Source organism: Lucilia cuprina, chromosome 6 (assembly GCF_022045245.1).
Source record: "Lucilia cuprina isolate Lc7/37 chromosome 6, ASM2204524v1, whole genome shotgun sequence".
NCBI classification, from domain to species: domain Eukaryota; kingdom Metazoa; phylum Arthropoda; class Insecta; order Diptera; family Calliphoridae; genus Lucilia; species Lucilia cuprina.
Window position 1 is genome coordinate 43,260,197 of NC_060954.1, and position 10,000 is coordinate 43,270,196.

Here is a 10,000-nt window from a genome sequence, read left to right on the forward strand (position 1 = left end):
TAGTCTAGTCTATAGTCTAGTCTATAGTCTAGTCTATAGTATAGTCTATAGTCTAGTCTATAGTCTAGTCTATAGTCTAGTCTATAGTCTAGTCTATAGTCAAGTCTAGTCTATAGTCTAGACTATAGAATAGACTATAGTCTAGTCAATGGTTTAGTTTATAGAATAGTGAATGGTCTAGTATATAGACTAGTCTATAGAATAGTCAATAGTCTAGTCTATAGACTAGACTATTCTATAGACTAGTCAATAGTGTAGTCTATAGACATGTCAATAGTCTAGTCTATAGAGAAGTCAATAGTGTAGTCTATAGACAAGTCTATAGTATAGTCTCAGTATAGTCTATTGTGTAGCCTACAGTAAAGTCTATAGTATAGTCTTAGTAAAATCTATAGTATAGTCTATTCTATAGTCTTGTCTCTAGTCTTGCTATATTCTAGTCTATATTATTGTGTATAGTCAAGTTTTTAGTCTTGTCTATAGTCTATAGTTTAGTCTATAAACTAGTCTATAATGTTGTCTATAGTCTAGACGTCTATTCTGTAGTGTAGCGGTTTAATACTTTAAAACATAAATAGTACTATGGTTTATATTTCAAAATTATAATTTTCCATGCCTGGATTATACGTTTTCCATGCCTGGATTATACGTTTTCCATGCCTGGATTATACGTTTCACTCTTTTGTTGCTGCTTCTCTCTGTTATTTTTCTATTTAATTTGATTTTTCTTTACGCAGTGCTGTGATTTTGTTTTAATTTTTTTTTAAATGGTTTGTTTTTTTTATGATTTATTTTCAGCTCGAAGATAATTTATGTTTTGACTACTATCAGCCTCTATTATAATTTTCTATTATGTTTAGACAGTATAAAAATATTTTAGTTTTTTTATATAATAAAATTTTTGTTTTATTTAAGTATATTATTATTAAACAATTAAATTGAAAATTATCTAAAACTAGAAGTGTATATGTAGTAATTATATTATAATTATATTAGAAAAATAAGTTATATACATACATTGTATGTATTAAAGTATAATTAAAAAAGAACTACTCAAATTCGTAAACACAAAAAAAAAAAAAACAAAAATAAAACAATTATTTAAACTTTTTAGCAATTTGTTAGAATTTTTAAATATAAATTTGCAAACATTTTAAAAAACAATTTATTTTGTTGTTATTCTCATATTGAGCCTATTACACATCCCCGCCTATTACTATGTTATTTACTCATGTATATGTATTTCATATTGCTATTTTCAAAAAATTATTTATATTTTTGAAATTTTTTTTAAACTAAAACTTTGCGTTCGTATCCAGTTTGAGGAAATAATAATAATAGTGTATGTATTTTATTATGGAATTCGTACTGGTAATATGAATTAATCGTTTATAAAGAGTCTTATTTTGATTCTCAATTATATAATTTAAAATATTAAATGCCTTAGCTTATCTTTATGATGTATTTTTTATTGCATATACATATATTTTTTTATAAATATATACATTTACAAAATCTGTAACGAATTTTTTTCAATAATAATTTCTTCTTGTTTTGGAAAGTAAAAGAAAATTGTAATTTAAAGAATTTGTTGTTATTTTTGGAATTAAACTCGAATAATTTTATACAGAATTTCTTTATTTCCATTCACGAGCCAACAACCCCGAGATCAATGTATATTTTACTAAAAAAAAAATCTATAAATGATCTCTTTTTGACTCTACTTCGGGTTTTCGAGATATATTACTTAAATTCTTTCAAACTGAACTGGCTCCTTTAGTTAGTTTGAAAGGAGGATGTACATATGTACATCAAATCCGAAGACATACACCTAGGCCTCTATCGGGCCTGTTGTGCGCTCCTTAACCAGTGCCTCAGGTGGGAATCGAACCCACCACCTCCGGTCTACCAGACTAGAACACTAACCACTAACCTACCGGAGGCCACAACTGGCTCCTTTACTTCACTAAAATAATCTATAAGTGACCTCAGATCTTCTACAATACTTCGATTTTCAAGATATAGTACATAAATTCTTGAATTCTTTACAAAATAAACATTTTTCGATAAATTAACAAATGGTTTTAAAGATTTAAACACAACAGCTAATAAAAACATGAAATGTGCGTTAGAATCGCAAAAATGTTTCACAAAACTCAGTCTTGAAATAATGACGACATCAAAATTCTATTGTCAAATGGTCTCGAAAGTAATAATTAAAATCTTTTCCGAAAACATCAATTGATTCCTTTAGAACTCCTTAAGCACCTTTTACACTATCACACTTTACATATGTAAAAGTCTAAATTTGACTTTTCACGATCACATACGTATTATGATCTGCTAAAATTTTGTGTCTATCGTCTAAACGCAATATGTAAATGAATCATACTATCGTGTAAACACAAAAAATATAAATCATACAACTTTTATTCTCTTTTTTGTTATACGAATGGAATTTCATTAGACTTTACGTACCTACAGTATGATCGTGTGAAGTGCCCTTGATGGGTCGATTATGTGTGGCAACCAAACTTCAGTTCGCGTCACACACTCTACGTACGTAAAAGTCTAATGGGTCGATTATGTGTGGTAACTAAACTCCAGTTGCGTTGCCAGCTTCTAAATAAGGGAATAATTTCAGTCTACAAATGGTAGAAATTTCAGTCTAGAAATTGGATAAACATTATAATTAAATAAAACATTAATTTTTTATAAAGTTTCTAACAGTAAGTTAAGCCTAGTTTAACTGAGTAGTAAGAAACCCGCCCTAAATGTTGTATGAAACGATTGGTATAAAACAATAAGAAAGTAAGATGAAAACAGCTGTTTCACTTTTTTGTATGTGTCTAAAAAAGAATGCATCCCTGACCTATTGTGACTTGCGACTGTTAAATTTCCGATCGGTATTTTCTCGAAAATTTTGACAGATCATATAACTTGTGTACTCGTGTGAAGGGACTTTATAAATACTTTGTGGTTACAGTGTTCCAAAGAAAGGAAAAGTAATATTGATCAATTTAAGATTAAAAACACTACAATTTTGGTGACTTATTAAAATAGACCGTTAAACCTGAATCCGAAATATACTTTTTTAAATTCGACTCTGTGTTTAAAGGTCGATCTGGCGAGAAGTTTTATCTAAGTTATATCTTCTTCCTACCCGATATCTTAAACCCTAAAAGTTTTGTTTTTTTTTTTAAATCTCTAGAACACGACATCTTCAAAACCTAATATAGTGGAGAAATGTTGTTGGCTTGTGGCAACGGAATCTAAAGATTCCAAAAGCAAATTGAATAAGTAGTACAATATTAAAAACGCTTTATTTAGGAACTCTGACAGTTCCGCTGTATAATTGATAAATAATTGCTTAATATTTTTTTTTAAACCTAAACTTTTAAAAAAAGTTTTTACTTTCCAAAACCGGAACTTATTATTAGTATGTTTATTTAAAAAAAATTGAAACGTCTTATAAAGAAAGTCTTGTAAAATATCAAACATCTTTCGACAAATTTCAAGTTTAAAAATGGGCTATTATTCGACTAAAATTCGTATACTTTCTATAGTTTAGTCCGACTCTGAGGTTTTTGTTATCAATTAGGAAGTTTGGTTTACTACGATGTTGTATTTCACACTATAACAGTATATAAACTAGGAAGAAAGTTTCCATTTGGGTCTTATTTTTAATAGAAGTTATCTTTGAAAGACACTAACAACCTACAATCCTTCAATATGTATAATTTACAGTCAGTCTTACGATCTCAAAAGAAGAGCAATGAATTCGACTAAAATCCGGTTTAGAAGGATTCGGTTCACTATTAACTGAATTAGTAAGACCCCAGCACTTCGATATAGAGTCAATGTATCCGAAAAAGACAATGACATCCATTTATATTTAACCACCTGGTTGGCTTTATTTCGTCTTTCGGAGTGGACACTCGAAAAACATACTTAAGCTTTTTGCTGTCTCTCCTTAATTTATGGGGTCACGATTGACTTCCTAGGGATAACCTTAAATGGTAGTTTAATAGATATTTCGGAATTGTCCGACCGAACATTAATGGTGGTGGAATCGTTAAGCCACAATAGTGTTATCAAAATTATCTTTCAAATTTGTTAAGAGCTGATTTTTCTCATAAAGATAATCAACATTCTTTGTTTAAACCTAGTTTAATCTATGTTTTGTGGTTTTCAGTAATAAGATTAGATTAACTAATCTGATTACTGATTGGCATTTGATCGCCAACTCAAAAACCCTCTCTAAATTTAAGTTGAATTTAGAAGAAGAGAAAACTTAATATTTTAAGTAGACATTTTCTAATTTGTTTTATCAATATTATTTTTGTTTTAAACATTGATTTTAATTTTATCTAAAATTGTTCATTTTATAAAAGTAATATTTGCAAAAAAACAGCTGTTCGTAGTTTATGTTTTTGACTGAAAAGTTGGCAATACTAACAATGTTAACATTGATCTTAAATCCATAACTGAAAAACACAATAATCAGTTGAAGTCCGCTTAAATTTGTTCCGAATTTAATACAACAGCAAGTTAAGAATAGTTTAATTGTGTAGAAAGAAACCCGCCCTAAGACGATGCAAACTGATTCTGAAAAAGTAGACTTTAGTATATATTACGTGTCATTTGACCTTAAAGCAATCTGAGTATTAATGGGACTGTGCAATAGGTCTTGTTATTAGTAAATAAGACACTTGGGTTAGACTCCCCACTCTGAATTACTGAGTCTTGTAAACCTTGTATTTACATAATTTAATGGAAACAAATAGAATTCTGTGGGTATTGTTTAATAGGTCTCATTATTAGCAAATGAGACGCTTGGGTAAGACTCTCGACTATGAATCACTACAACATTTGCCATTGCATCTGTGCTCCCATGTAAACCTTGGAAATCTATTGAAAAATTTTTAAATTATTTCAATCATGATCGGTAAAACCTTTTGTGGCCTTAGCACCCAATAAATTTTTGCATCATAATCGAAATGCAGAATACCAAAGTTGCCAAACGGAGTAAATTTCGATTCGAATTGAAATGCAGAATAGGGGCCAATAACACAGGACAATAAAATTTTATAGAAGTCACAGTTTTTGACGATTGAGCAGCACTAAATCCCCAGTCTGGCCTTAGAAATCACTTCAGGTTTTTAAGATATTGTGGCATATGGTTTGAGATGCCAAAACAACAAGTAGACACCTTTAATTATAATGTTTGTTATACCATTTAAAAGTTTAATCTATCGTTTATAAAACAAAGCTTAAACCACTGTTTAAATATTTTCTCGGGTTTCTTACTCCTCAGTTAAACTAGACTTAACTTGCTGTTAGATTAATCTCTGAACAAATTTAGGCGGATTTTAACCGACGATTGTATTTTTCAGTTTTAGATTTAAGCTCATTTAACTTTGTTAGTATTGCCAACTTTTCACTCAAAAACATAAACAACAGCTGTTTTTATCAAACAATACTTTTGCAAAATGGAAAATTTTGGAAAAATGTTAAATAAACAATAATAAATGAAACAAAACAAATCAGAAAATTGCAATTTACTTAAAATATTATGTTTTTGTTCTTCCGAAATCATTGTTTTATTGTTTTTGTTAATTGTGTTTTCTCACTTATAACTTGAGTTTAATTGGGTAATTATACTCAGTTAAACTGATAACTGAAAAACACGACCAGGTTTAACCAAAGAATGAAGATTATCTTTATCAGAAAAACTCGCCCTTAGAGATATCATAAAAGTTTAAAGAAACTATAAATTCCATAAAAATATTGCCATATTTTGGGGGGCAAAACATTAATGAGTTATATTTTGGTAAATTAAAGAAATTTTTTTTAAAATTTCAAAATAGTTTTAAAAACAGTCAAAACAACTTTTTTCCAATTTTCTTATTAAGACGTTTTAAAATTTTGTTTTAAATAAATCTTATATTTTAGTAATTTTAAATAAGTATTTATCTCTGTACTTATTTATGTATTGTATATAAATTTAAATAATTTAAAAAAAGCTGTAACGAAATCATTTCAATATCTTGATTTTATATATAAAAAAACTATTCTGTTGCTATTTTTTTTATTTCTTTTAATATTTTCAAATTGTTTGTTTTTTTCCTAAAAATTTTTAATTTTTGACTATTCTTTTTTCTATTCTAATAAATAAAATTTAGGAGGTAAGCAAACAACTCTACCACAATATTTCACTAAAAAAGAATAAAATAATGGAAAAAAGCTAAATTTAAAAAAAATAAAACTAAATAAAAAGAAGAAAACAAAAACACTTTATAAAAATATAATAAATAAATATTTTTGTTAATAAATTACTTTATAAAAAAGTATTGAAAAAGTAAAAAAAAACCTAAGCAAATGTATATAAATTACAAAAAAATTTTTGTTTAAGTTTTATAATCTAAAAATTTCTTTAAACTAAAAACAACAAAAATAAAACTATATCATTCATCAAAAAAACAAAAAAAAAAAAAACAAAATCATTTTAGTTATAAGTTATAAGTCTAGAAAATATATGAATAAATATTAATACAAAATAATTATTCAATAATAATAATAAAAAAATAAAAATGAATTAAATTAAAAAAAAAAGAAAACATATGTATAAAAAATATCCATTTAAAACAAAAGAAAAATTGTTGTTTTATTTTAAGAAAAAAAAAAGAAAAGAAAAACTCTTGGTTAAAAGTATACATATATAATATAAAATCTAAGGTAATGAAATGGTTTCAAACGCTAAATATATAAGCGATTTTATTAAATATTTATTAATTTACTTTTTTTAAATTTTCTAAATATATTTTTAGATAATGAAGTTATATCCTTAGATTCACCCTCACCACCGGCCAGTCCTATACGTTCGGATGTGGGTAAATATTGAATGAATGATTGTAGTTAGAAAATCGAGAAAATCGGCTTCTTTATTTAAAAATGTTGGTATTTAAATTTATTATTTAATTATTAATTTAAAAAAATGAGACTTGTTCCATTTTTGTTACCGTGTTAGAGCCTAGTCTATAGTCTAGTCTATAATCTAGCCTATAGTCTATTGTATAGTATAGACTAGTCTATAGTCTGTAGTCTATTGTATAGTATAGTATAGTCTAGTCTTTAGTCTGTAGTCTAGTCTATAGTCTAGTTTATAGTCTAGTCTATATTCAAGTCTATAGTCTTGTCTATAGTCTAGTCTATAGTCAAGTCTATACTATAGATTATACTATAGACTTCTTCGATTTTTGTTACCGTGTTAGAGCCTAGTCTTTAGTCTAGTCTGCAGTCTAGTTTATAATCTAGTCTAAAGTCTTGTCTATAGTTTAGTCTATAGTCAAGTCTATAGTCTAATCTATAGAATAATCTATAGTCTAGACTATAGTTTAGACTATAGTCTAGTTTATAGTATAATCTATAGTCTAGACTATAGCCTAGTGCATAGTCTAGTCTATAATCTAGCCTATAGTCTAATGTATAGTATAGCCTGTCTGTAGTCTAGTCTATAGTCTAGTCTATAGTCTAGTCTATAGTCTTGTCTATAGTCTAGTCTATAGTCTAGTCTATAGTCTAGTCTATAGTCTAGTCTATAGTCTAGTCTATAGTCTAGTCTATAGTCTAGTCTATAGTCCAGTCTATAGTCCAGTCTATTGTCTATTCCATAGTCTAGTGTATAGTGTAGTCTATAGACTAGTCTAGTCTATAGTCTTGTCTGTAGTCTAATCTATAGTCTAGTTTATAGTCTAGTCTATACTCTAGTCTATAGTCTATAGTCTAGTCTATAGTATAGTCTATAGTCAAGTCTATAGTCTAGTCTATAGTCTAGTCTGCAGTCGTGTCTACAGACTATTCCATAGCCTAGTATTTAATCTAGTAGATAGTCTAGTCTATAATCTTATCTATAGTTTAGTATATATTTTAGTCTAAGTCTAATCTATTGTTAGTCTATAGATTATTCCATATTCTAGTATATAATCTAGTCTATAGTCTAGTCTGTAGTCTAATCTATAAGCTAGTCTATACTTTAGTCTATAGTCTAGTCTTTAATCTGGTCTGTAGTCTGGTCTTTAGTCTAGGAACTAATGAAAGCCTGTGAGCAAAGAGAGAGCTTAACTGTTCCCTATACCTTAAAGCTAGTACAATTTCTCTTTTATTGCCGACTACTTCTGTGTGGGCTGGTGATGTAAATCTTACATATTCAGTGTTTAAAAGATTTCGTTCCATGTTATATAAAAACTTAGGTCAAAAATATAATAGTTTTTGCAAATGTTAACAATTTTTCTAAATATGTATGTTTAATATCAAAATATGTAATTTGTATAATAAATTGTTAACTTTTTTTTAGATGTCTCCTCAACAACAACAACAAATATTTATCATAATCAATGTTTTACCTCAGATGAAGCCAAACGTAATTTTATGTTAAACCAATGTGCCTATAAACGATAAAACCAAAAAGTAATGTTTATTATTTTCTTTAATATTGTGTAAGATTACGCAAAAGTTTCTTTAAATACTAATATTAAGAATTTAATTATAAATTTTAAAAATACTTTATAAAAAAAACAGTAACAGATCGAAATAAACAGTAATACCTTAAGGACTGAATTTATGTTTTAAAATAAAAATATTAATTTAAAATGACACTTTTAAAAACTAGTTTGTAAGAATTTTTCCAAAAAAAAAAAATGAATGAACATGTTTTGATATGCAAAAATTTGATAAATATTGAAAGTGAAAGTACTCAGAAAATGTATTTCGAAAACTCTATTTTTGAAAACGTTAGACGTAATGTGTATAATTTTTTTACAACTTTTTTGTCCGACTGAGTTTAAAAACTTTAATTTATGCATAAAAAAGTATATTTGGTGAATTTTGTTTTTTTTTTGCCATAAATAATTTTAACTTTTAAAAACTTAAAAAACATTAATTATATACTTATGTAATTTTATTATTAATTTACATATAATATTCCATTATTATTAAATATTTTTTATGTTTTCTTTTAAGTTTTTTTTTATTAAGATGTTGTACAATAAATGGTACAAATTAATTTTATAATAAAAAAAACATATTTGTAAAAAAATATGATTTTGACAAAACAAAAACTCTAGATATTTTATTCATAACCGATACTGAACTATATTTATCTGATCTGGAACGCAACTATGTCTGTAACTGAACTGAAACTAAGGTAGAACTTCAAATGAACTTAAATTAAACTACAGCTGATCTAGAACTGAACAACGCCTGAAACGAAACTGAAATTGAAGTAGAACAGTTCTAAAACTGAACTTCAAATGAACTTGAATTGAACTAGAACTGGAACTAAACTTGAACTGAACTAAAACTAAACTAGAATTGAACTAGAGCCAAGAACTGAACTAGAAATGAACGAGAACTGAACTAGAACTGAACTAGAACTGAACTAGAACTGAACTAGAACTGAACTAGAACTGAACTAGAATGAATTAGAACTGAAATAGAACTGAACTAGAACTGAACTAGAACTGAACAAGAACTGAACTAGTACTAAACAAGAACTGAACTAGTACTTAACTAGAACTAGAACTGAATTAGAACTGAACTAGAACTGAACTAGAACTGAACTAGAACTGAACTAGAACTGAACTAGAACTGAACTAGAACGGAACTAGAACTAGAACTGAACTAGAACTGAACTAGAACTGAACTAGAACTGAACTAGAACTGACCTAGAACTAAACTAGAACTGAACTAGAACAGAACTAGAACTGAACTAGAACAGAACTAAACTAGAACAGAACTAAACTAGAACTAAACTAGAACTGAACTACAACTGAACTAGAACTGAAATAGAACTGAACTAGAACTAAACTAGAACTAAACTAGAACTGAACCAGAACTGAACCAGAACTGAACTAGAACTGAACTAGAACTGAACTAGAACTGAACTAGAACTGAACTAGAACTGAACTAGAACTGAACTAGAACTGAACTAGAACTGAAC

General features: G+C 27.5%; 1 protein-coding gene across 3 annotated transcripts in view; it reads left to right on the plus strand.

The window, feature by feature from the left end:
* The window catches only part of LOC111680551 (E3 SUMO-protein ligase PIAS2), a 32,745-nt gene extending 23,871 nt beyond the window's left edge, over positions 1–8,874 (plus strand). The window contains exons 9-10 of one of the 3 annotated variants that reach the window (XR_006941236.1): positions 6,831–6,956; positions 8,357–8,874. Coding sequence is in view for 2 of the 3 variants with exons in the window: in XM_023442216.2 (XP_023297984.2) it covers positions 6,831–6,893; positions 8,357–8,460 (167 nt within the window). In the remaining variant the exon portion in view is untranslated. Of the gene's footprint in view, positions 1–798; positions 859–6,830; positions 6,957–8,356 lie in introns of those variants that run through there. The other 2 variants (XM_023442216.2, XM_046953401.1) reach the window with 2 other exon arrangements.
* Positions 8,875–10,000: the final 1,126 nt, after the last annotated feature.